The 27,900-nt window shown below is 41.7% G+C and overlaps 1 protein-coding gene and 1 pseudogene across 7 annotated transcripts in view; both read left to right on the top strand.

Moving 5' to 3' along the window:
* CCDC91 (coiled-coil domain containing 91) overlaps nucleotides 1-6,478 on the top strand; it is a 335,516-nt gene extending 329,038 nt beyond the window's left edge. For all 7 annotated transcript variants that reach the window (XM_048824193.2, XM_048824157.2, XM_075121017.1 and 4 more), the window contains one exon: nucleotides 85-6,478. In XM_048824193.2, coding sequence (XP_048680150.2) covers nucleotides 85-237 — 153 coding nt within the window. In that variant the 3' untranslated portion in view covers nucleotides 238-6,478. The remainder of the gene's footprint in view (nucleotides 1-84) is intronic.
* On the top strand, nucleotides 3,059-27,452 carry LOC125633835 (claudin-4-like; annotated as a pseudogene).
* Nucleotides 27,453-27,900: the final 448 nt, after the last annotated feature.

Here is a 27,900-nt window from a genome sequence, read left to right as displayed (position 1 = left end):
CATTTAATTTCAAAATGGTTTTATTTACAGTTTGGTATTTATTTCTAGGTTTTTTTGCTAATTAATTTTTCTTTTTTCCAACAGCTCGATCAAGTTGTCCGCCAACGTAGCCTGTGTAGTTTGGAACTCTTCCTCTCATGTGCACAGAAGCAATTAAACACTTTAATAAAGGAAGAACCAGTCACTTCAGAGCAAAAGAGAGAAACTGAAAATCTAAACAGCAATGAAAATGTGTGATTCGTGATGCTACAAATCTGTATGCTGCAAATTACAAAATCTCTCTTCTTTTTGAAACATGGAGTTCTATCATTTGTCACGACTGATCTGAAACAATGTTTAGTAGAAACTATCTGCAGATGACTTCATTTGATTTTTTTTAATTATTATTACGTGTTTACAATATTAGAAATAAGAAAATCATTGGAAGAAATTCTCAATATTAAACTGTGCACATGTTGTCATCTTTAAAGCCTATTATTGATATCTTAGGCAAATGCAGTGGTGATAGTAATACTGCCTTGTCATGGCTGTTTACAAGAGATGTCAGCATGTGTCCATATTTTTGACACAGGAAAAGGCTATGATTTGGCCCCTGATTCAGTAAGGCACTTAAGTGCATATGAAAGTCTATCCATATCCCCCAGTACATGATCAATGCATTGCTGCACCGGGGGCCTTAGACTCTTATCACATGTTTCTTATTTATCACCACTGTCAATAGTGAGTCATGAGAATGCTGCTGAACATTTTAAAAAAATTGTTTCTGAAGATCAGTCTCCAGCAACGGAAGAGGAATGTTGAAAAATAAAAACAAACACTGCATCTTTTTACACTGAGACAAAAAAGTCTAGAAGTCACTTGTATTGTAAAAACTAATCTGTGGTGTATATTTCTCATTTCTGTTCTTGAAAGATACTGTGATTCTAAAAATCACTTTTTCTCATTAAAGTGGAACTTCTGTAATTGACTTCAATTATAGGAAATGATACATTTAAAAATTTAGGGTCCAGTGCTGCACTTCTTACTCAGTCAGAATTCCCACTGACCCCAGTGGAAGCCCTACCTGAGTAAGGAATGCAAGATGGTGCCCTTAAAGTGCCTGATTCAAAGCCTATTTGAAGTCAATGAAAATTTGCCCATAGACTTCAGTGTGCTTTAGATCAGGCCTTTAGGCTCTGACCCTGCAGTGCAGAGCATGACGGTGGACTGCTGTGCCTGTGCACTATTGATTGTAGAATTGGGGCCTTAGTTTGTAAGATTTCAGAATCAAGTAACGAAAAATGAGAATGTTGCTCATAATTATGAATGTAAATAAATGATGAGTGGTATCTTACATAACAAGTTAGTGCCTCGGTGGGGAATCATAGACATTTATTCAGTGCAATTTTAATTGTAAGTAGACTTATTTTGCCATTGAAATTAATGAATTTGATTTTACTATAACTAGATCTGAGCGTGAACTGAAAAATCCAAAAATAATTTCATTTCAAGTTCACCTGAAGTGGAAAAATTTTGTTTGTTGAAACAAATAAAAAGGTGAAAAATCAATAGCTTCAGATTGAACAAAACATTTTGTTTGGTCCCAAATGATTTTTTTTTTCATTTTGCTTAGTTTTTGGGGTGTTTTTAAACATATTTTTGTTTTTAAATAAATCTAGCTACATTTTATTTTATCTCTGTACTTGGCACTGGTGTAACTGCTGCTGGAATATTGTGTCCAGTTGTGGTGCCCATGATTCAAGAAGGATGTTGATAAATTGGAGAGGATTCATAGAAGAGCCACAAGAATGATTAAAGGATTAGAAAACATGCCTTTGAACTCCATGAGTCTATCACTATATCTGTTTAGCTTAACAAAAAGAAAGTTAAGGGGTGACTTGATTACAGTTTATAAGTACCTTATGGGGAACAAATATTTAATAATGGGCTTTTCTGTCTAGCAGAGCAAGGTGTAACTCGATCCAATGACTAGAAGTTGAAGCTAGACAAATTCAGACTGTAAATAAGGTGTACATTTTGAACAGTGAGAGTAATTAACTGTTGGAACTACTTACCAAGGGTCATTGTGGATTCTCGATCACTGAAAATTTCAAAATCAGCATTGGATGTTTTTCTAAAAGATCTGCTCAAGGAATTATTTGGGGGAAGTTCTATGCCCTGTATTATACAGGAGGTCGGACAAGATTATCATAATGGTACTTTCTGGCCTTGTAATTTATGAATTTCAAGCCAAAGCCTCATTCTGAAATGAAGTGGAAATGTTTTGTTCTGAAAATGTTGAATCAAAACATTTTGAGTTTAAAATAAAAAAGTTTTATTTTTCAGCCAAAACTATTTGCTGAATTAACAAGTCACTTTGGTCGACCTGAAATTGCATTTTTTGATGAAGAAACTATTCATCCAAAAACTTTCATGCAGTTCTAACTGAAAATGCTTCCTTTTTCATATATAATTGGCTTTCTTACTGCAATAAATAAAACCTTAAATGGTGACGCATAAAAAATACAAATGTGGTGAGGGAAGTTTTTCCTGACATATTTGACACATTTTTATTTAATTTTTCTGTGTTTTATTTTGTATTTAAACCCAAAATTATTCATTTCCTTTACAGACATGAATGTCCCTTAAGAAATATACATTGCTGATTTTATTGGTTGATGTTCTCTGCCTTCCAGCTGACGAAAATCCAGTGTCCATGCTAATTCCTTGAGATTTGTCTGTCCCTTTTGGTACTGAGTTACAGATCCTAGCGGGTCAAAATAATGCTGGTTAGCTAGTGGAAATAGTCAAAAGGAATGGTGTAGATGAAACTGGCTCATTCAGTTTTGACTGTCTGCCCACTTTTGTTATTCAGGTCGCAATACGGGGGTGTTTTCTGAGCCATCAGAAGGATTCAATAGTATCAGTGGTTGGAGCACATTTTACCACCTGTGCCAAGTCAACAGTCTTCTTAGCGTATTCACAACGTGTCTTGCGACCAGGAGTCATCACCCAGTTTGGTCCACTGGTTAGATTATTCGCTTGCCCAGGCCAGGCTGGTACTGATGGGGAACGCGACATGAACGCTGATCCCTGCCCCCCAGGTCAACAGTTTACAATCTTCATCTTTGCATATGGCTCCCCGGACATAGTAATTCATGTATTTGTTAGCTCCAACTTCGATCCCATGGGGCTACAACTTAATCGTTTGGAAAGTACAGTTATACAAAGTACAGCTGCTTACTTTTTTAGTGTCATTTCTCACAGACAGCACATTTCACCTGTCCTCATGATCTGCATAGGCTCTTTCCAGGTGCACTTAACATATTAGTTTTACCCTACAGAGTTGTAAATGGATTATTATTTATTTGTACGGTAGATGTTACAATGGCTCCAATCAGGATCAGAGGCCCATTGCTTTAGAAACATGGTCCCAGTCCCAAAGAGTTTACATTCTAATTAGAAGCAAGATGCAAAAAGTGAGCATAACAAACAATAGGAGGGAAGAAGGGATGAAGGTAACTGTAAGAACATCATATGGTTACATAGACTGGTGATGTGCACAAATTACATTAATTCCTGACTTTACCCAAAGTAACAAAACGTTAGTGGCATGGAGTCTTGTAGGTACAGCAGGTATTGCAGCAGAGGTGGGTCTTAATGAGGGATTTGAAAGGGTAGTGACCTTACTAATTAGTTCCAGGAGGGCACTTTTTCCATGCAGAAGGAGGCAGAATGGAAGAAAGCGATGAAGTGTTTGTTGGAGAAGTTTACAATGCAGAGATTTCACTGGCAACCACTATATGCTCTTTACATCAGTTGTAACCATCATCTGCTATTTAATCTCAACACTTGAATATTGTGATTATCTCAGACAGCTGCAGGTACTTTTACCTTTGACAGATTTAGTCCTTTTAATCTCCCTCTCCAGTCTCCAAGCAAAACTGCTGAATTAATGTCTGCTGCTGAAAGTGGTGACAAATACAAATCAGAATTAGACCACAGTCATGTAAAATCAGATTGAGGATTTGGATTGCATTCAAAACCCCAACTCTTGGGGGAGAAACCACGTTATCTTGCAGAAAAAGAGCCACCCAACATGCAAACTCTGCAGCATGTAACTATAGTAAACCCCCGTCTGCTGTATGTTTTTTTTTAAATTATTATTTTTCATCACTTCTGCGTAACTGCAGTAGAACAGAGTGGTCTATAGGGGCATTTCATTTTTGTTTTTTTGCCAACTCTAGGCATGGGAGATTACAATCCTTTTTTTGTTCTGACGTACTGAAGAATAGCAAGTTCTGTGTAAACATAAAATAGATTAAAGGCCTGCTGGGTGGAACTTGGTCTGCCTCTTTGAGAAACTGCTGTCATCTTGATACAATGTACACTTCTATGGTCAGGCCAAAACTCTTATATTTTTAATATTGCAGATGGTTATGCACAGGAATTTTGGCAATCAACCATTGAAAAACAGGATGTTAACCTGACTCTTGAGAGTGGCACAGGGAACTAAAATTTCCATGTCAGTGAGTTTCCATCTTTAAACATTGATTTGTTTATCATTTTTATTGCTAATAATCTGTAATACTTGTTACACATTGTAAGTGTTAAGAACGCTCTCATGTGTAATGAAAACTGGCTAAACGACCATAAGCAAAGGGTAATGTTAAACTGGAGTGTGTCTAGTTGGGTACTGCAGGGGATCAGTGTTAGGCCAATTCTTATTTAACACCTTCATTAATGATCTGAAAAGAGGAAGTAAACAGCACACTAATGAAATTGTAGTGCATTAATTTAATTAATCTTTGCACTAATTAGTCTTAGATATCATGCTGTGCTACTTAAACTCAGATAATTTTCATAGTCATTTACATAAGGTGTATGTGCATCCTGCACCCCACCCAGGATCCCAATACAAATTTCTCGATCAGCTACTGGATCTTACATATAGAACCCTCTAGCGAAAGGTCACGTCCAGACAAGATTATATTTTCCACAGGCATTCTGTCTGCTATCTCCCAGTACAGTAACAATGAGAAAAAGTTTGAATATAGTTCTGCTCTGGGAGTTTAGCGTGGCATTTAGATTTCATCACTGTTTTTTGAAGCAATTCCAAACAGAGAGAACATGTTGGTTACTTTCAGAGGATGAAGATAATGTTAATTGTTTTGAGACTTTGATGTCCTGATTCTCACGTACTTTACTGCTCCTTTGTACCACCCTAAGCTCCCCCTGGTGTTCAGTTTGACCTGCTAACATGAAAACTGTCAACCACTTTGTCCACACAAGCTAACACATGCTGAAAAATACACCTCTTTTACTAGGGTAGATGCACCATGAGACTATAAAGTGTCCTTAAAGTGGGCGCAAGAAAAACTTACTCCCACTTTACGGCCACTTTATGCTGCTAGAGCAGTGTCAAGTGGCTTTAGTGTAAATGAAAAGTAGGCCTTTAAAGTCTTTAAGAAGGAAGAGGACAGCATGGCAGTAATGAAAATTGATCAGAAAATTATAATGACTTCAGCATTCTTTTTTTCATCAGGAATTCAGTATGGTTTATAGAATATTACACAGTCTGGGAGGCATTTTTCCCAGTGTATAATTATAGCCTTTAGTATTCAGTGCACTTATAGGAATAGGTTTAATAATGTTTCCTCTCCTTTGATTAGGACAGGAGTATTGGTCTAAGGCTCCAAGAAAGAGGGGCCTGTACAGTAATAAAGCTAGAGCACAGATGACACGAAAATTGCCAGCACTATTGAACATAGATTTTAAGCCATAATCAGACACGGTATAACTTCATTCAAGTCAATGGAGTTGCACCCACATACACCAAATCTGAGTTTGCCCTTAGAGTGTGTATACTTTATTAGCTAAAGGAAGGGGATGTGTAGACTTTTTGTTGTAGACATTACCTAACCAGTTCATTTGTCATGATGATGCAGTATCTAAAAATAAATAAATAAAATGCCCTCACCGTCTCACTAATATGTGGCGCTAAAGGTCAGTCTTGTTTCATACCATTTGCCACATATACAGATGATATGTGTTTATGATTACTACATGTCTATGGGAAGAATCACTAGCAGGACTTTATAAAAGCGTACAGTAGCTTCCTGGGAGCACTGACGCTCAGCTGAAGGTGCTAGTGACATTGTGGTATTTGGCACCCAAAATAGAGATGATTCATTTTTTCTTTTGATCTTGTCTGTTCCAGGGTGGGTATTTTAAACTTGCTGCATAATTTTTCAGAAGAATCATTTCCTGTGATAGATATGGTATCTGTATTTTTTAATGTCTTACGTAATGCCTGTAAAATTATAGCTATTTTAATATGCGTCAGAGATTCATATTCGTTTACATAGTCTATAATTTTTCACATTTCTGACTAACTTATAAAACCAGCATCTTTTAGATTCTTTCCATTGTCCTTCGTGATTAAATCTGATACACAAAGGAAGCATGAATGAATAAACACTTGTGCTATTCCATTTTTTTCCAATCGTATTTTTAAACAGTTTGACAGTTAATCCTAGTAAAAAGGTAAGAAAAAGTTTTATAATGAACATTTCTGAGCATTTCATTGATAATTGTTTGCTATAATTTTTTTCTCATATTTGTTCCAAGCTTCCAGTGTTAACTTTATCTGTAGTTTGCCTTCAAATCCCAAGTCAGTGACTCTCCCTACCTTTTCCTAGAGTTATTAAAATTTTTCCCCTTCTCCCCACACATATAAAGGGCCATATCGTACCCCTCTGCACCTCCCTTCAATAATAATGGCTGCAGAGCTTCTGAACAAATGAAAAGCAAAGATGTGTGTTTTCTGATTTCACTCTCAGCGAGGTTTCCAGAGTGCCATGCCACGACCAAATAAGGCCAACTATCAAGTAATTTTTTAAAAAATCCTATCCGGCTGTCTGCCTATATAGTTTTTTGTAAGATTGTCATCACAGTGTCACTATCCCCTTTAAGGGGAGATGGGGCCAGGTACACCTGACAATAATTAATTAGTTGCTTCCCAGCCTGAGATCACAGGACTAAAGAAGGTCAGGTGATACCTTAATGGACACCTGGACCTAATAAAAGAACTGAGAGTGAGTTCAGTCTGGACTTGGAACCACAGGGAGCAGGCAGCCTAGAGCAGAGAAAAAGAGTCTTAAAGGTAGGCCAGAAAGGGGCTGTGAACTGGGCTCAGAGGGTGGGTTGCAGAAAAATCCCGAAGGGCAGAAGAACCTTTTTATTTGTTTGAGAAGTTTGCTATCCCAAAAGGGGTTATGTTTGTCTGTAACTTGGCTGGAGGGCTTAGCCACATCTCCAGCAAAGGCCAGCGTCTGGAAAGCTGAGAAAACTAACCTCAGGGAGGAAATCTGAGGAAATCCGAGGCAGGTATTGCTGGCTACGTTATCCTCTACCAACAGGGGGCGCTCTGGGGCAGCCACACCCTATGACAGCTGCCTGTCACTGTGATATGAGAAGCTCTGTTTTTGTGGACATAATTTCATAAATGCCAGCACATAGACCGTTTACCAGCTGATTGTGCCCACAACTGGCATATTGAGACCTTTTACAGTGAAATCCAGGCGTCAATGAAAGTTTTACCATTGAGTTCAGTGGAGCCAGGATTTTACCCCTAAGTGCTTAGCACCTGAACCTACAGTTAAACGTGGAAAGTTTTTTGTGGATGTAAATATATTTGGAGGAGAGGGGAAAAAGAGAGACTGTGTTGAGGTCCTTTGAAGATCAGGCCCTATGTTAAGCTCTTTGGAGCAGGAACTGTCATTTGTATCGTGGCTAGCATAATCAGGCCCCCACCTGGTTGAGGCCTCCAGGCACTATTGCAATATAAATGTTTCACTAACAATAACAATGGGGATATGCTTGCACTTTCTTGTTGAAATAAGCTTCTGCTCCTCCAGTATGCTGTAACTGATGCCAGCTCTGCAGCATTCCCTGCTAGAAGATTGGAAATCCCATTCACAACCTCAAAAACATTGACATCCAAAAGGAGCCAGTTTCACAAGCCATATGAACAACTCCATCCTAGTAATGAGCATGATGATGATAGAAAGTGCATGTAGAAAAAACATGAAGTACGGCAGTTAGTTATCTATCCCATCCTGATTAACTGTCTCACCAGACAAATACTATTGTGAGGTTCTCTTACACATATGTCGTTTGTTGCATATGACCAAATCTGTAAAGTTTGTAGATAGGCTGATTGAACATTGTCTGCAAACAACTTCTTGGATCAAACCTCCCTCTTAATTAAACCACAGTGTCCCCCATTGAGTTAATCAGTGTCACAGAGGTGTAAATGAGAGCAGAAATGCTCTTGTGTATTCAATGGATTATGAGGCAGAATGGGTCAAATTGGCTTCAATGGGAGGTGTATCCTATTGCAGCAAGACTAAATTTGATCCATTGACATTGAAAATGTTGGTGCTGGGAGCTTGTTTGGAGGAGTATTGCATGGACAGCTTGCTCGTGTTACATAAAAATAGTGCTATGTTATGATGATGGACACATTCTTCTTTTTTAGTAGTTATATGTGATTTAAAAACCTTGATCTGCTTGAAAGAGAAATGGATACTGATGTCTGCCAGGTAAAGTGATCCTGATATTGTGTCACAGTTGATGCATGACCAGTTCATCTCCCCAGGAACAAAAAAGTCTAATGGCTAAGGACAGAATAACTTTCCATGTCACTATGTAACTGAAACTCTGCTATCAGCAATGACTAATGTGAGAGATAGCAGGTGAGAAAGTTTACAAAGCACAAGTAATCATACAATTCTCTAGTGATATGTATAGCTTCTAAAGAGCACTAATAACTGCAGCCAGGATCAACATTAACTTGCCTACATATATAATCACACCAAATGCATGTACATTTTTCTGAACATTGTAAAACTTTTCTTAAACAAATTCTCCCACAGTATCTCAAATGACACAATGTAAGTTAGGGGGACAGCTTAGCAATGTTACAGTACATCCAGTTTAGCAAGGACCCAAACAATGGTTGTTTTGTCTGTTGAAGATCTAAGGCCAAATTTTTGTTCCATTGATTTAACACGACCAGTATTTATAACTTATCTTTAAATTTACACAATCTTCATACGGAAGAGATGTAGCAAACCAGTTTCCAACCTGCTTAGTTTAACAGTTCAAAAGAAATGTTTTTAAATGAAAAAGTTTTGTTTAAATATTACTTTTCTTGATGGTTAACCATTATTAAAGCAAGTTGGAATCTGGTTTACATTTTTACATCTGGTTTTTCATTTGGCTCTGCCAGTGTCATAAATGACTTCATTACAGCTGCCTGCAGCACTAGGCTCGGAAATGTCAATTAAAAACTTAAAAATAGATTTCATAGATTACTCATGATGAGAACTGATTCTGACTTTGTGGACTTTTCCTTGATGTGCTGAGCAAAATAGGTGCTGTTTTCCTTCAAATAGGACACAATTGGAGACCTAAACAGGTTTCTTTCTTATTACAAAAATGGCCTAGCTGTCTGTCTAATGTGGTTGCTCTTCTAGGAAAAATGACTTTTAATAAAATGGCTGCATCTAACCCAGCAGATCTGTTCCCTGCTGACTTTGAAGACATAAATATTTTACTGCTTTTTACTCCTGCAGAGCTCAGACAGAGTGAGCTGGATTCTATTCTGGCTCACGCATCATCAACAGAATTATTAACAAAGATCAACATCACCCTCTCACGTGGCAAACCCAAAGGAAGGGACTAAGGAGGAGAAAATCTATACAACATTCTCCTTGCAGTGATTTCTCCCTGTTAATATTCTTGGGAGAGGAGGGATTTCCCCTTCTGCACCCCCTCAGTACAGTTTCTTGGCCTGGCTCCCAAACTGTACAGATCCCCAGGGTTCCACATGGATCCCAAGGCATCAGCAGGGGGCCAGGACTATGCACATTGGGAGGCTCTGGGTGGACTGCTGGCTCTACTGAAATCATGTGAGTTTTTTGTTAGTGACCTCAATGGGGCCAGAATGCCATCATGTGTTCAAGCCCTCCTAGTACTGTGGCTGTAGTGGTGCTTCCCTGGCATAGCTCTCTCCAAAGAGAGTCTTTGGGCTGCACCAGAGGCTACCATTTAAAGAAGAGCCCCATCACAAAGGGGGAACCAGAGAAAGACACTGCAGCCTGGAGTCAGAGTGATGTTAATGTCCTTCCCACCACAAACGCCCATCCTGTTCGCTCCTCCAACCTCCCCTGTTCAACAGCCTATTCAAGGATTGCATGGAGTTCCACCACATATACACCCCAATCACAAGGATTAAGGCAGCGGTTCACAAACTGTGGGGTGGGACCCCAAAGTCGGTCGCAACCCCATTTTAATGGAGTTGCCAGGGCCAGCATTAGCCTTCCCGGGACCCAAGGCTGAAGCTGAAGCCCTAGTTCCACCACTACCCATGGCAGCGGGGCTTGGGCTCCGGCCCCCGTCTCTCCCAACCTGGGGTGGCAGGGCTGGGCTCCAGCTTCCTCTCTCCTGGGGGTCATGTAGTAATTTGTTGCCCTAAGGGGACTGCACTGCAATGAAGTTTGAAAACCCCAGGGTTACTGGGATTGTTTGAACCATGAGCAAAATTCATCCTTTATACCCTAAGACACATTCCAAGCTTTTAATCATTTCTTAGCATATTTTATTTTTATCTTGGCCTATTAATATTGGATTTTCCATAACTATCCTTTTACATATTGTGTCAAAGTAGCTGCTCATATCATATTATAATATTGAGGGGAAAGTGCTATTCAGAAAGACTTTAAATGATCGCTTTTTATTTTGTTAGTGAAAACAACTGTTTCTATGATCCTGCCTGAGGGGGAAATGGCTAATAAAATAGGACTTTCTGTATTTTTTTTATCATACAGCTATTGTTGCTTCTCACTATGCACTTTTAAGAAAGAGATTGTACCCTAAACACCTAGAGTTGGTTGATGAGTCTAAATTATACAAAAGAATGACTTTCATCCTCCTTCTCAATTTAGGAATTTTTTTGGTTTCAAAACCTAGGTTAATTAGCTCCATAGAATGCTAAGCAATTATTTATTAATAATTACAAATAGGGAATTCCAAAAACAACTGCTCAAGGTTCTCAGATGGAAAAACATGAAACAGACTCGCATTCTTTGATGGATGTTCTAGGGACAGGTTCTTCCAGGCCCATAGGGGAAAAGGAGCTGTTCACCCATGTTTGTACAGTCCCTGTGCCATGGGCCTGCTTCTCCATTTGAGCTGGCTCAAGCATGCAAGGGCAGGATATACCCCAAAAGCAAGCATGTGAAAAATAGTGGGCAAGTCAGGGAGTCCAGGAAGATATATCTCCCAGGGCTCCCTTCAAGGGGTGAGGCTCTGTATTGTCCCTGCAGGCTGTGTCTAATAGGCCTGTTCTAGTTCTTAATTAGGAGGAACCTGGCTGTTTTGAGACTTCCTCCTTGAGTCCTGGGAATCTCTGCTCGGATGCACTTGCGTGCCCTTTAGGGGTCCCATTATTGCAGCTTAGTTTGATGGGTGAGCGATCCTTTGCTGTGATGGCCCCTATGGCATGGAAGTCCATCCGCTTGGGCCCACCCTTCATCACTTTAAAAAGCTATTGGAAACATTTTTAGAGCTATTCTCTACCGATATTGGTCTAGGCCTGTGAGGTCCCCCCTCCCTCCGCCCACACCTCCCGCCTTTTTTAATGACCACCTTTGCCTGGTTAGCATTTTATTTAGTTATGTAGCTTAGGATGTCTTATCTGTATTTCTTCTAGACCATATGGGCAGGATCCATGTGACTTCAACAGGAGTTGATGGATGCTCAGCTCTCTTGAAAACCAGGACACTTACATACAAATAGGTGCTTCAATATGGACTTAATAGTTTAATGTTAAACACCCATGGCTGAGTTTCCCTCAGCCTATTATCTTTGAGTTTCAGCAAGTCTCCCCATGGAATTGCTGAGCATGCTCCATTCTCCATCCCTGTGCTGCAGCACCTGAGCTGGACTTTCATGGCAGTCACTCCTTCCGTCCGCCAGGAGTTCCTGTGGTGCCAGCTACAGGAACTGAGAGCAGGGAGACTCTCCTTTGTGCCCATATGCTTCCGCTGCTGGCCCTGGGGCAGCATAAAGGTGGAGCAGCAGCCTGACTGGAATGCAGAGGTGTGAGAACTGAGGAGAGTGAGACTAGGAGCAGATGGGGAGGAAGCGGAGAATGTCAGGGCTGTCTCAGGGGGAACAGGGCACTGGCAGAGCATAGCAAAATGTCTTGGTTATGGCAGGGATGAAGAGGCTTCCTTACGTGGGAGAGCGAGAAGGAGGTGCGGAAGGCAAAAGGCCTGTAGCATCTCAATGGGATTTCTCTGGGTTTCAAAAGGATCCAGTGTGATCTGTGCTCTAGTCTGTGACCAGCCCCCTACTTTGTTTCAGACTACCAGGCTCTGCTCTGTGTTGCAATTACTGATCTGAGAAACAATGGCAAAGTCAGAGACCCTAGGACTGCGCTGGGAAGCTCAGGCCCTACCTGGGCATATTGCCATATGTCGCAGACTCCCGATATTTCTCTTGTACCGGGAAGAGGAGCACTCCATGGCAGTTGGGAGTAAGTCCCCCAATTCTTGTTATTTCACCAGTACCAAGGGAACTGACTGGGCCTGGGGAGGGGTTTCTTGGAAAATGAAGAAAGTGACCTCACCCTCTCTCCCTGAGGTGTTTCCTTCTCAGAGCTGGAGACACAATACAGCTCCCCAGTCCTCACAGTGCGGCTTATGTGATGAGTAAATTCCTGTGGCTTACTTTCAAAGCAGTGAAGGGATGCTAGAGACCAGGCCCAAGGCTTTATGACGCTGCCTCCACAAATGGAAGACCGGACTGGAGATACTCAGTGGCCCATCAAGGTTCTGCTTCCCCAGCCTGACCTGAGAGGTGTTGACACCTTAGGAATGGGCCTGCTGGTCTCTCTTTCTTCCTGACTGGAGATTGATCATATTTGGGCCATTCATTTCCAACTGTGTCAATTTGTGGGATCCCTACCTGGTATCTGTGTAGGCACATCTGCACCTCAATCTGGGGGTGCGATTCCCAGCTCGAGGAGACATACACACATTAGCTCTCATTGAGCTAAAGCACCAAAAATAGAATGTAGCTGCAGCAGCGTGTGGGATGGGAGGTGTTAGCCACCCCAGGTACGTACTGCTGAGACCACAGACACGTACTCAGGGTGACTAGCCCCTCCCACCACGCACACTGCTGCAGTTATTCCCTACTTTCAGTGCCCTAGCTCAGTTGGAGCTAGCATGGGTGTGTCTCCTCAAGCTTGGAATCATGCCCCCAACTCAAAGTGTGTATACATGTCCTTTGTTTTGCATATTTGTAGGAAAATCGCAACAGAGGGTGAGCCACATCCTAAGGATTCCTGGTATCAACAGTGTCATTGTGTCCTTACAACATACAAGTGTTGCACCTGGTAAGTAGCCTGTGGAGGTTTCCTTCTTCATCAGGTCTGTGTGTTGATATTGAGCTGAGCGGGAGGGAAGGTCGATACAGCGCAGCCCAGTTTCCAGGGCTTGGGATCAGCCTTAGGGTTAACCTCAAGGGTAATTCGGTGTGTCCCCAGCCCCTGTTCTGGAGGATATTTGAGGTGTAATAGAATATCTTCCTTCCCAAGCACTGATGTGATGGGCAATAGAAATATCCTTGTTTTCCTGCACTCTCCTAGGAAATGTTCTGTAGTAACAAGTATCTGTTGTGTGGCTACATGTACCCTGCAGAGGGGGAGGGTATGAAGGGTAAAGGGCAGTTCCATTATCAAGTTCTGGGGTAACTTGAGAGAGAAATCGGTCCATCCCCATTAGTTGTACTGGATGGTGTTCGAGGTGTAGTACAGTGCAGCCCCCATCTCAAGCCCAGGGAATATAAAGGATAACGGCCCAATCCTCATCCGCACTTGCAGGCGATTTCACTGTACAATGGCTTCATACCCACTGTAGTCTCATCTGTCCTCTCCTTTTCCCTTTCCCCACACAGGATACATTTCTGTGGAGCTGCCTTAACTTGATCAAGCTGCATCAGGAAAGAACTTTGTTCTGGGATCCAAAGCTCACAATAATTCTGAAGCCCCCAAAGCACAAGAGTTCCTGCCAGAGCTCACACTTCCTGGTGGCTGGCAAGTATCCAGTGATGAAGGCTGTAGCCATTCCCATCAGTTAAGGAAACAGACTTTGATTTTCTTCCACAAATTCCACTGAGGCCTTTCCTCAGCATTCTGCCCTTCTCCATCCAGCATCACAAATGATCCCCTTACCTCTTTGAATTATGATTTCCTGACTTATTAAGGGTTGGGTTCAAGGCGTCTGCACAATACATAAGGGGAATCCCAGCAGCTGTTCCAACAGGAATCCCTCTCAAGCAATATCAGCATCGTGGCCTCTGGAAACCTGCCTGGTCAGTCGCTCTCTATTATGGAGCTCGTTAGCTGGTTCTATTCCCTCAGTGCTGTGGGGAAAGCTCCACTGTATGGGGGACAGGCTGTAATTTTAGTAGTTCCCTCTGGCACATGACAGTCTCACTTTGTCTTTTCTCTGCCTTGGATGGTTCTTGCAGTTCTGAGTGAGATCCATTGGGAATGGCTGATGAGAGTCTGGGTGAATGCATTTCTCTGTGTCAGGCGAAGGTGGTGTGGTGGTAGGGGAGGATTCAAGTAGAAGAGGAAGGAGTAGCTGAGCCAGAGGGTCCAAGTGGTATCATAGACAGCTGGAGAAGCAGCCTGGAGAGTCTGTAGATAATCTCACTATGCACTGATAAACTACAATCTGAATTGTGCTCTGGTTTGTGACCTCTCTTTCCTCTTGATTTCAGCATTTCAGGCGCCTCTCCAATTCTGAACACCTGTGTCATACTAAGGAGACCAAGAAATGCACCTACAAGCAAACACCAATAATGATTTCATTGGCGAAGTTTGAGTAATTGCATAAGAATTGCAGAAGAACTCAGTGCATTTTCCTCCAATGCTGTTTGGATTAGAAATATCTTCATTACTATGAAGACAGAACTAGCACTTATTTCCAGGCAAGTTAAGTGTTACACAGCATCATTTCAAATCCCACAGAATAGCATCCAGACCACCAAATATTGACTGCAAGCATTTTTATCTAGCATAAAGAAGTCATATCAGACAGGCAAGGCACCATCTGTCATTCAGCCTTGAGCTGTCGGCGGTATAAAAATCATTCTCTCCATTCATTCTTGTGACATTTTTACAGTTGATTAGCAAGAAGAAGTGGGAAAATTCAGGTATAAAATCCCATTAAAATATGACAAATGTAACGCAATTCTGCAATAGAAAACACTGTGAATGTAAAAAGAAATTAAAAGGAAAGGGTTTTTTTTCAAGTTAAAACCTGAAAGAACTGCCATATTATTAGTTCCCTCCCCTTCTCTCATTCTGCATTATTAGTGAATTCACTTCACTTCTTCTCTTTAATTACTATTGGTACTTCAAGTCCAAATAACACCTGTCTCCTTCCCTACTGTGTTTTTGCCCATCTCTTCAGCCTGGGATGCCCTTGCTATCTTTTGGTATGCCTCCATCATACTAATGCCCTCTCTATAAGGTTGGCAGTATTACCAACCCCAGGCATTCCAAAATAATGAAATTGGCCTAAAAAATCACGAGATTTAATAACTGTGGGCTGCTTCTTTTTGTCTTCTGGTATTTGAACCTTTTTGGATTCATGTTTTCATGTGTAACAATGAAAGGAAACTTACTTTTTTGGTTAAAAGATTTTCATGAGATTCCAGGAGATGGGGCTTTAAGAAAAACACCAAAAAGCACAAGACTCTTGTTAAAATCATCCTCGAAAGACTGGCTTGGATCAGTGGCTCATCTGACAGAGAATGGCACACTGCAGAAAGTTAGGGCTGTCTGCCTGTGTCACTATGCTATTAACTTCAGTGGAACAAGGAATTGGCCCACAGAGAATAAGAACTTGGTTCTGCTCTCGTGCCAGTTTTACCTTGGTATTGGCTTCCAGTGACTTACTTCTGAGCTTACACTGATGTTACTAGCTGTGAAGTTACTTCTGATTGATGTGAGTGCAAAGTGAAGCTTGAGGTGCAGATTTTCCTTCTTTCGGAGCTTTAACTTCTTGAAGAGATTGATGGTTTTTAGCATTATTCAGGAGTGTGTGCCTCTTTCTCACACATGCACTCCACTGCACCATGATACAGCTGGGAAACAGAGGGATTTTAGTCCTGTTTCAAGTGTAAATCTCTGTAATCTTAACTGGAAGTGATTTACTGATACCTCTGGATTCACTGGGCAGCCCATGTATCAAGAAGTGCAGTCACCCCGCCTTTAAACAGAGTGCACAAGTCTCACCAGTTCCTGTAAAAACCAGGCAATCCTCTATTAATCATTTTTCCCAATCTTTCAGATAATTTGAAGACGCAGACCTCTTGAATAGTGAAATGGCCAGTGATTAGACAGCTCAGACACAGATAAGACAAAAATGTGAAAAACAAGTACTGCACACAGAGTGCCCAAATATTATTGACGATCCTGTTTATGGAAGGGATTCTTCACAGTAGGAAGTCCAAGCCTTACATATTTGTAGTTCACATCAAAACACAAGAGAAATGTCTAGAGATGATATGACCAAACAGAGAAGAAAATATTTGTGGTAACTGTCTTGTAAAATTTGGCAGGATTAGTTAACATGAGATTTCTAATGACCTTAGCAGAGCACTTGGCATTTGGGTTCAATAGAGAAATGCCATTTTGCTATTTCTTTAGATTATGCAGACTGCAGATATACTTGCAAATCTAATCATGAACAAAGGTTAAACATCAAACACACATCATTAATTAACATTTAATAGTGGTCATTAACATGGTGAGTAGTTGATTAGGGTGGTAGACAGCTGTGTTATGGGAAGGTGGAGCGTATCCAGGGTTTCCTCCGGACTAAGGATGATATGCTGAACTTCAGGGCCACCCACATGTTTTTGTGAAATGGAAACTATACTGTAGGATCACTCAAGAGGTTAATGTGGATGTGACATACATTAGTAGGGATGCCACTGTCTTTCAACAACCACTGTAGGCCCCAGTCCTACAAGTTGTTCCATGTGGACAGAACCCAGAGCCCCACTGACTTCAGGAACAGAACCCAGAGCCCCACTGATTGCTCATGCATGGAGCAGCTTGCCTTATCAAGGCCATAAACAGCGATAATATGAAAACATGAGGATCCAGTCCTATTCACAGATTATAAATATACACAGTAATCATTTTGCTGGGCTGTCAAACCACTGAAAGATAAATTGTTTATAAAAACAGTCTGATTTGGGCCATTCTTTCCTCTCTTTCTGTCATCTCCCTTTCTACTTTTCCACCATTTCATTCCATTCCTATCTGTTATACCCTTTGCCTCCTCCCGTTCCCTCTCAACAGGCCTGCAGGGCTAGTCTCCCCAGAACAGCTGTAACATACTTGTCTTTACAATGGAGCAGTTCTGAGTCACTGATCTGCTCTTGTGGATTAAGGTGCTATTTGGTTTCAGTAAGGTCATGAGAATTTGGTCAAAAGATCTGAGCATTATTTTAGGGAGAAGAACATATAAAGGAGAGAAATCTTTTGAAATAAGAGAAGCATCCCGCCCTTTTGCTTTTTCAAAAATAATTTTCCCTTTCAGAAATTTCACAGACCCATTTTCATTGCTTCCCTGCTTTCTGTCTCATATATATTTTCTTCTATCTCAGCTGAAGAGGTTGAGGCACTGAGGCAATATCTTGATTGCTGGCAAAATTCAAGGAACCAACCAGAGTAGAGTGACCAGAGTAGAAAGTTTTGCATACTCGCAGTATGATTACATAGATGTAACAATTTACTTGCATGGAAATAGATGCTACATCTAGACTGCTGTGCTTTTGTGGCCTGATGTCCAGTTTTAGCCAATCAGAGTACAGGGATTCCCAGACTGTGCATCTAACAATAAATAACTATTTAGTGATTATGCAAAACAGGCCCCTACAATCAAAAAAAGATCTGTGAGGAAATCAATGGAAAAGGGAAAAAATCTGTGCAGTTATGTATCAGTAACTATACAACTCTGCACTTTGACTGGCTGAAATATTCCAAATTAAGAAATGCTGTTCAATGAAATACTGAAGCAAAATTGAGAATGTTGCTAACCATGGAGATCATTTACTCCAACACTATGAATGTTATTCCTAATGGTAAAATAAAATACAATTTACAACACTAAAAACACCCCAAACATTTGTCTTGCCCTTTGAGAGTCTGAAAGCTCAGCTCTGCTTTCAAATGTTCCCTTAAGCAAGTGGCATTGCAGAGAAACCATAGGCGGTGAAACCTTCCACAATGATACAAGTGGCAGGCCCAGTGGTGTTGGATATCTACAATATATTCCAGTAGGAACACAAAGGGGACTGCAAACTACTAGACCAATCCGTTCAGAAAAGTGAAGAATACAGAGAGTCACAAAGACTTTCTCTTGGGAAAGGGACAATTTCTTCACATGAAACTAGCTGCCAGGTGAGACCATTGACCATTTGTTTCAGGCCTATGTGATAAAGCTAAGCCATGTGAATTTGAACAGCTGTCAGATGGACTCCTGAATCATTTGTGTATGATGTAATTGGTAACCAAGACAAAAATCAGCCCTGATATGGGCTTGACTTCACAGACAGCTGTAGATATTAGCAGGGCAAGTGAAAACTGTGCTTCCCAAATGAAAGTGCTATCATGTAATGAAAGAAATGAAGTGTATCCAATTAAAAATGTGCACTGGGGTACAAAAGGAGAATACAAAGGTAAACAAACTGCAGAGTCCAGATTTTGCAATAGAAGTGGAGGTAATACCAAGACTATGCAAAAGGTGGCCAGCCCAAGATATGCACTGTCATGCTTTCAGTGAAAGCAACCATTTTGCAGTTGTACTGCTGTCATGACAAACTCCAAAGAAGTACATTTAATGAACATAGAGGTGGAGGGCAAAAACCACTGCTGGTGATACAGAAACAAAGTGAATTTCCAGACAGATACTGGAGCTGGAAATGTCATCTCTGTAAGTACATATGAACTGATTAGTGACCTTTTACCATTGAAATTAGGGAGACGATACCTGAGCATGTTTCAGTGGATACTGATCCCAGTCATGTGGGTTGGGCCAGAAAATTAATGTCAGTTTCTTACTAGTAGTCCTTTGTGTCATAACTTTGTTACAGTCAGCAGGCATTGGAAGCATAAGACTAAATAAACAAAGAGAAATAAAGTTGTTTAGAAATGGAAAGAGAGAGAGCCAAGTGATGAAAGGATGCATTTAATATGGAGGAAGTGAGATTAGCTCATGGACTTCTGTGGTGGGGTTGCTCTACTCACCGCTGGACGGCACTACCTCCTGGCAGTTCTGGGGATTAGCTTGGTCAGGCCAATGCCCCTTCCAGTGGTTACATCCTCTCAGTTTCTCCTCTGCAGCCCTTCTCTCACTCTGGGAACTGCAGCGGCCTCTTCGTAACTCAGCTGGCTAGGTCACTGTTGTGGTTTCCCCTTCTGGGGGAAGTGTATCAAGGTTCCTACTTTCCAGCAGTCTGAGTCGATCTTCTGGTTCACTGCCTCACAGGGCCACTCCAGCAGTGGCTGGCAGGAAAACCCAGATCCACCTTTACTCCAGGTTCCAGCTCAGGGACCCTCTACACAGCAGCCAAGGCCCATTTCCTGCACCTTGCTGCCTTTCCCTGAGCCACTTCCATACCTCCTGGCCCTCCCCACTTCTCTGGGGTTGCCAGTCTCTTCACTGCCTCTTCCCGGGTAGTAACTTTAGGCAACTCATCTTTGCAGCCACCCAAACACTCCTCCCTTCTCCCAGGGAGTGACTGCAGACTTCTGCCTGCCACCTTCTCTGCTTCCAATTTCCTGTGTTTTGGAAAAGCCCCGCCTGTCCCCTGCAGGTGAACTTCTCTCTAAACCAGCCTAAAGCAGTGTGTGGCAGGGGAGAGCTGATGAAGTAAGAAAGGTTGATTGAATGGAGATTACAAAAGGAGAGATGAGTGGGAAAGTGGGATAAAAGAAAACAAAATGGTGGTCATGGTCAGCAAGGGGAAATTCTGAGGCAGATCAGAAAGAGATCATAGTAGTCACTCGGGCGGAGAGGGAACAGAGAGACCAAAAAGATGAGCTTCTATGTAACAGTCACTTTCACCAGCAGAAGATGGTTCCATTTTATTAAATGGGAAGAGAGAAGTCATTCAAATAAGATTGAAAAGGAATTGATTTCCAAGGCTTCTTTTAATGATTCCATGATGTTCTACATGCATCTGTCACCTCTATAATGTTAATTTATTAGAAATTGGCTGAGGAGGCAGGGTTTGGGTCTGTGTTCATCCAGTCTATTGTTCAGGATTTGGGTTAAGAGTAAGGCTGGTTAGAATTGCTTTTGGATAGAAAACTGAGGTGTCAATTAAATAAATTACTTTGTAAAAAGTGTGTGCTCTCCAGGGAAAATGTTGAGTTTTCATTGAAAACTTTTTGGCTGAAAACTTTTAGTTTTAGGTTGAAAATCTTCTCTTTTTTTTTTTTTTTTGGACAAATAGTTTAAATTTTCCATGGAAAGATATACGGTTTCCGGACCAGCTCTAGTTCTGGCCTGAATCAAGTTTAAGATTCTAGTTCAGGATTGATGGGAGCAAAATCTCACAAACTCCTCTCTAGGTATTCTGGTCCAGCTACGATTGCCATATTTCTGCCATCCAGAATTGCTTCTTGTTTTGAATCTCCCTCATAACCATTACCTGGAGGTGTATTTGGATCATGGGATTAAACTCTGCATTGTTGTTTTCCTCCTTCACATCCACCCAGAAAACTCAGATTTCTGGCTTCCATTTTGATTGGTGTCTACATGTGATTAAAACCCTCCTGACTTTGCCTCAGTCTTATGACCTAATGTCCCCTGGGGTTGTGGTGGAGAAGAGGTTAGTGTGCTTATGTAGTCTCTTCAACAGAAGTTATATTTTTATTTTTATTTTCTTTTGCATCTGTTTCTGGCCACTGTCAGACACAGGATATTGGACTAGATGGATCTTGAGTCTGATCCAGTATGGCAATTCTTATGTTCCTAAATATGCACTGCTAGCTTCTTTTTCCCTTTTTGGATTGCCATGGCGAAATCATCTCAACCATAAATAATATTGTTGATTCTAATCCAGTGTCACAGCTACTCACAAGGTACCCACACGTTTAACGACAGGAAGAATGTGTATATTTACATCAGAGGCTTTATGGCATTCAGCTAACCACACAATCTAACTGGGAGACTGTGCTGTCTAATACCGGGGGATTAGAGTTCCAGGAGCCTGAGGTTTTGTTCCAGCGTCACTCTGCCAGTGAGTCAATGTGTGGCTGCTTCAAACCATTTTGTGACTCAGTTTACCTATCTGTAAAAAAATGCATAAATTATCCACTGTACCTCACAAGAGTGTTTTGAGGTTGAAATGGTGTTTTGAGAACACACTGTGGTGCTTACTCAGTCAAATACTATTGATAAGCAGCATTTTCAGGCTGTCCGCCAGAGAAGTAAACAAAATGGAGTTTTTAAGGCTGCCACCCGCATGAATAGTATGCTTGCAACACTCCTCCTTCTCTATCGTCTGTTTGGATTTATTCATAGTCATACCAAATGAGTGTGGAGTGAAATAACTTGATAATGAGTATCATTAAGACAGGTATAAACACATAAACCTTTTAAGAAAACCTTTTCCCCCCATCAAAATTTTGGCAGGGGACGGGGGCAGCAGGATATTATTTTTTTGTACACCATATGTGGATGTAGTGAGTAAATGTAAGCTTTGTCCTTTTTTTTTTTTTGGTCCATTAGGAGTTATGCGCCATAGCAATGTATAAACAAGAGGTGACCATTTATGCACGGCAAAAAGAGGTTTCGTGAATTATAGAAAAACAGTAAATTATGTGGAAAAATCCATTTCACACTCTGGTAGGGATAGAATCACTACCTGAGAAATCCAGATTACAATGCACTGATTATTTTTAGTGAGCAGGTTGGGTATGGTGAGTGGTGAGATAGTATTCTGAAGAGTTGCAACAAAGCCCTGTAATATTTTTCAGGAGAAAGAACACTTTAACGGCTTGCTTCAGTGTGGCTCATTGACGTGAGTGCCAAGTGTGTAAACAAAGCCCTGGAAGAACTGGCAAGCGTATAGAAGGTCAAACCCCAAAGTGCGTGTTGTTTTTGAGTAGCAGCTCTAGCAGAAGACTGGGCTGGGGTAGTCAGTGGTTCTGTGCACTGCAGGTGTTGAGCAAAGGACACAATAACCATTTGCAGCCCTAGTAGACTGATAGTAAGCAACAAAGCACATCTGTGCTGTAGGAATCGTGCTTTGGTGGTGCACTGCAATCAGATCTCTGTGGGCGAACCTTGCACCCATCTGGAGTCCCATTGACTTCAATAGGGCTGAAAGGTCTGCCCACCACAGATGTGGTCATAGGATTGGCGGCGAATGCTTTTAGGGAGTACATAAGCTTTTCTTTTCTTTTGTTTTCAAGAAATAGCTTTCAGGAACAACTGGAGCTTGCTGGTGCTGTACTCCAGTCTACATTGCCCAGCACCTGTGCAGATCCAGTTGCTCTGTATTTGTATGTATAATTTCTAGTTCCGAATAGCACCTCAGACCATGCAGTAGTGGAAGGTTATGGCACTCTCAAGTGGTTAAATTCACTTGGCTTTCAGATATCTTCCTGGTATAACACTAGGTGAGGCAGGGTGATCACCAAAAATTAATGAAGCATAAATGTTCCAGTGGCGGCCTGGAACAGTGCTCATCTATTAGCATATAGAATGGAATGGATTTGGAATATGGAAGTTTTGAGTCCCATCAGTTAGCATGAAGTGAGCTGGAGAAATCGAATGATTTGATTTTTAATAAGAATTTCAAGAGAAATCTCTGTAGTAAAACAAGAATCATTGAACTTGGAGGAACCTAGTAGTAAAATACTTATGTGCATGTGTCCAGGCATGCACAAAAGTAGGAGTGATAGCGAGAAAGCTGCATATCCATATGTTCTATGATCAAGTGCACAGAGCCTGGTTTCTCACCACTTCACATGCTAGTGTGTCAAGTGGATATAAAGTGAGACCTCCAGTGTGACTACACAAAGTGCAAGGCAGTGGAGAATCAGGCCCACGATGTAAATAATGTGCACTCCTTTGAGCTGGGAGTCAATGGTGGAAAGAAGAAAGTTGGGGGTTGGCTTATACTGGATAGGAGGAGTCCAGACTGCTAAAAATAGCTCTTACATTAGTGGTGCCAGCGGCTATGCCGTGTCACAATTTGGAAGAAAAGGAGCTGAGATGCCCATTTGCCCCCGTTATGCTTTTTGTTCATTATCATCATTCATCAGGTGCTGTGTCACATCTAACATTTTCCATCCCTTTTTGGCCATGTGGTCTGGTACTGCTCAACAGCAGCAATCTGTTGATTCTGGACCGCTGTCTACTACTGGCTGGCACACCAGGCTGCAGGGTGACTTAACTGTGGCAGACAGACGGAATTGTTTCCAATGTACACCTAAGGAGGCCCTCAGTAAAGCAAACATTGATTTTGGAGGGGTGGGGTTTTTTTCTACCTACCTGCTGCCAGAAGGCTGTAAATAGGATCCCTATATTTTTCCCTATTAATATGAACCCATATTGAAACTCAGAGACCTGGCTGATGCATTGCTGGAAGCCTGCACAGTACTAAAAAAGCCGGTCCACACCAGTTGTTATGGACCAGGTAGAATGAGCTAAGGCATTGGAGGCAAAGCTGAAGTCCATGGGTGGCCTGTTACTCCTGGTTCACTGGGTTCATCCTGCCTTGATGGACTAACACCCACTATTATAAATCATATAGATGTGATTTTCTTCCTGAAGTAACTTGTTTGCTTTCTTTATTTGGAAAATGTCAGTAACAGCACTCTCGACAGCCTGTGCAGTTGAACTTGCCATAACTGAAGCTTACTCAAGAATGTTTAGTCTTAACAGTGTGTGGTTTTCTTTAGTGACTTCTGAACCACATTCTGAAGAGAGACCGCGCTGAAGTATGGTAAATACACTTCCAGATAAGCCACTGGTATCTCAGAAATAACCCTCTTCTATCAAACAAAAGCAAGCAACACAACTGAGGTGCCCTGTCTCCTGCAGACAGACACACAGTTTCTTTCTCTCTTTCTCTCTCTCTCTTTCTCTCTCTCTTTCTCAATCCAGTGAATGGTTTAGAACAGAGAAACTATTTTTAGAATAATCAGACAGCTCATTCACAGTATTATTTATATTTAAGCTAAAAATATTTATAATTTCACTGGACCAAAAAAAATCAATGTTACTGGGGAAAAACGGTGCTTACAATAAATAAGACAGTTTATTTGAAGCTGGCACTAAACACCCATAGGAAACAATGGCTCTTCCCTTTAAAAACAGAGAAAAAAATGGCAAAGCAAAGACATCTATTCAAAAGTGGTTGCCTGTGAATGGCTCTCAGAAGTCAGCTATGTTCTGTGTTGTGCAGCAACAGCTAAGGGATTGCTTGGGATGAGTGAAATGCCCAAAGGTGCCTGTTTGGAACTTTTTTCTTTGAATCATTTTATTTGCAATATGATAGATGGCTGTAACTGATTACTCTCTAGCTAAATACCTCTGTGGTATTCCAAACTGTATACTCTGTAGGGGTGTCCCGAGAGAGAGACTGACTGCTCACGTCTCTAATTTTTAAGAAGGAGTGATTGTTACTATGTTTTTATTCATATGTAGTGATTGTCAGAATCAATATGGTGCTTCAATCAATCTAAATGTTCAGTGCATGCTTTTCCACTGTGCACTCAGGGCCTGAATCAAAACTCATTGAAGTGAATGGAAAGACGCTCATTAGCTCTAAGCTTGCCTTAACACTTCATAAGTATTCTAATATTTTGTTTGTAATAGATATGTGTATGGGAATGCGTAGGGCTGTGTGCTTCATCTGTCCCTTTTCAGACTGATTCCACTTTCCCAACTAAGCTGTAATCTCGCAGAAACTAGTGGAGAGTGGAGGCTCATGGGAGCAGGAAAACTTCCAAAAAATATTTTGCATCACCCTTATTTCAGTTCATAAAATCTATCAATCTAAAGCTAGAAGGGACCATTAGATCATCTAGTTTGATCTTTTGTATAACACAGGCCATTGCATTTCACCCAGTTACCCCTGAATTGAGCCAAATAATTTGTCTTCCAGAAAGGCATCTAGTCTTGATTTGAAGACTCAGAGATGGATAATCACCACTTTCCTTGGCAGTTTGTTCCATGACCACTGTTAAAATTTGTGCCTTATTTCTAAATTGAATTTGTCTGGCTTTAACTTCCAGCTATTGGTTCTTGGCATTTACTTCAGCCCTTAAATCATTTTTGTGACTCTTCTTGCACCTCTCCAGTTTTTTAACTTTCTGTTTAAAAATCTGGACAGCAGAACTGTACACTGTATTCCAGTATTAGTGTCACCAGTGCTGTCCGCAGCAGTAAAATCACCTCCCATCTTCTACTCACTAATGGGCAAAAGCAGATGCAGATCTGGCTACAGCATCAAGACCAAGATCAGAAACATGTGAGGGGAGGGAGCAGTGGGTTATTATGAGAACAAGAGGAAACTCAAAAAACCCCCAAAAAACAAAAACCCGCCCCACAAGGTATTTACAGTAGCTATAAGGAGATATTTTAGATGTAGAATATAATTAACCTTTACATTGCCAAACAATATTAAGACTAATACATCTGAAAAGAGATTTGCTCCCATGACTAACCATGACACCTGTTGTACTAGTTAGGATAAAAATTGCAAGTCCATCAGCTGATCACCAGCAGGGGGCAGAGAGAATTAGCATTATTAGGTCCACGCAGTAATAGCGGCTGGATACATTATGAGTTTGTTTCACCTTCCTCTGAAACATCAACTATAAGACAAGCTATTGAACTGTATGACCTTGGTCTTTTTCAGTATGGCAACGCTCATTACATATTTTTAAAACTGGCTACTCTTTTGACCAAAATGATTGCAATGTGATGCCAAAATAAAAGGATGATTTGGCAGGAGACAAAAAGCTCACAGATAAGTCCAAAAACATGGGGACCTGGGTGTAGAGTCAGAATTTGGGGGTGGGGGGGGGTGACATGGGAAATCGCAGCATGGACAAAGGAGAGACGAGGGATTATAGAGGGGAAATCTAATAAACATCTTAGCTGTTTGTATACTAATGCAAGAAGTATGTGGAATAAACAGCAAGAACTAGAAATACTAGTGAATAATCACAAATATGACATAGCTGGAATTACAGAAATTTCGGGAATAATTCATGTAACTGGAATATTGGTATAGAAGGGTACAGCTTGTTCAGGAGCGACAGGCAGGGAAAAAAGGGGGAGGTGTTGCTTTGTATATCAATGATGTACACACTCGGACTGAGGTTGAGATGGAAGTCTCGTGGCAGACCTGTAGAAAATCTCTGGTTAAAGGATAAAAGGGGTAAAAAGCAAGGGTGATGTCGTGATCGGGGTCTACTATAGACCATGCAATCAGGAAGAAGAGGTGGATGAGACTTTTTTAAAACAACTAACAAAATCATCCAAAACACAGGACTTGGTAGTGATGGGGGACTTGGGCAGGCTGCCTGTTATTGGTCTTGGGCATGGTGCTCTCAGTGCTGGGATGGCTGGGGTCCGTCATCTCAGGCACCCTGCCCATGTGGAAGGTGATGGCCTTCATCGGCAACAACATCGTGGTGGCACAGATCATCTGGGAGGGGCTGTGGATGAACTGCATCGTGCAGAGCACAGGCCAGATGCAGTGCAAGGTCGACAACTCCAGGCTGGTGCTGCCCCAAGACCTGCAGGCTGCCCACGCCCTCATGGTCATCTCAGTGCTGCTGTCGGTGCTGGCGTTGCTGGTGAGTGTTGTGGGCACCAAGTGCACCAACTGCATGGAGGACGAAGGCTCCAAAGCACATATCATGATTGTCTCCAGAGCCATCTTTGCATCTCCAGCATCCCCTGCCTCATCCCTGTCTGCTGGTCCATCCAACACCATCATCCGGGACTCCTACAATCCGCTGGTGTCCGAAGCTCATAAGAGGAAGCTGAGGGCCTCCCTCTACGTAGGCTGGGCTGCAGCTTGGGTGACCAGATAGAAAGTGTGAAAAATCGGGATGGGGTGGGGAGTAATAGGTGCCTATATAAGAAAAAGCCCCCAAAATCGGGACTCTCCCTATAAAATCGGGACATCTGGTCACCCTAGCTGCCGCGGCCCTGCTGGTTCTGGGGTGTGGCCTCCTCTACTGCACCTGTCCCGAGAAGAGCACCAACTTCAGCACCCATTACACCGCCGCCGTCTTCCAGCCCCGCAGTGACTACCCCAGCAAAAACTGCATCTGAGGGGCAAGCGGCCTGGGGTTTCTCAGCGGAGCAGGTGGAGGGTGGAGTCCTCTCTCCGCATGAAACTCCCTGTTGCAAAGCTGGCTGGTTTGGGGGTGGACCAATGGTCCTGGCTCCTTTGACTCCTTTCATGCTGGACCAATGGTCCTGGCTCCTTTGCTGGTACAGTTTAACAATGACCCCTTTTCGGAGAAAAGGGTGATGATTGCTTTAAAGGAAGGATGTGTCTGGCATCAGTGCAAAAATCCATCTCTTGATACAAGCAGTCTATGCAACCATTGGCCTGTATTTAATCTGCCTTTGGTGGTTAAGAGTATTTAAAGGGTTGTGACAATTCTTTCCATATATAGATGCCTGGGACTTCCTTGGCCCTTGAAAATCAGGGTTATAACCACAGTATTGACACAGAGAGTCTGCTCTGCATGTTGGGTCAGTAGATGATCTCTTT

The sequence above is a fragment of the Caretta caretta genome, chromosome 1, assembly GCF_965140235.1.
Source record: "Caretta caretta isolate rCarCar2 chromosome 1, rCarCar1.hap1, whole genome shotgun sequence".
Classification (NCBI taxonomy): Eukaryota; Metazoa; Chordata; order Testudines; family Cheloniidae; genus Caretta; species Caretta caretta.
This window is presented reverse-complemented; position numbering and strand designations above follow the sequence as displayed.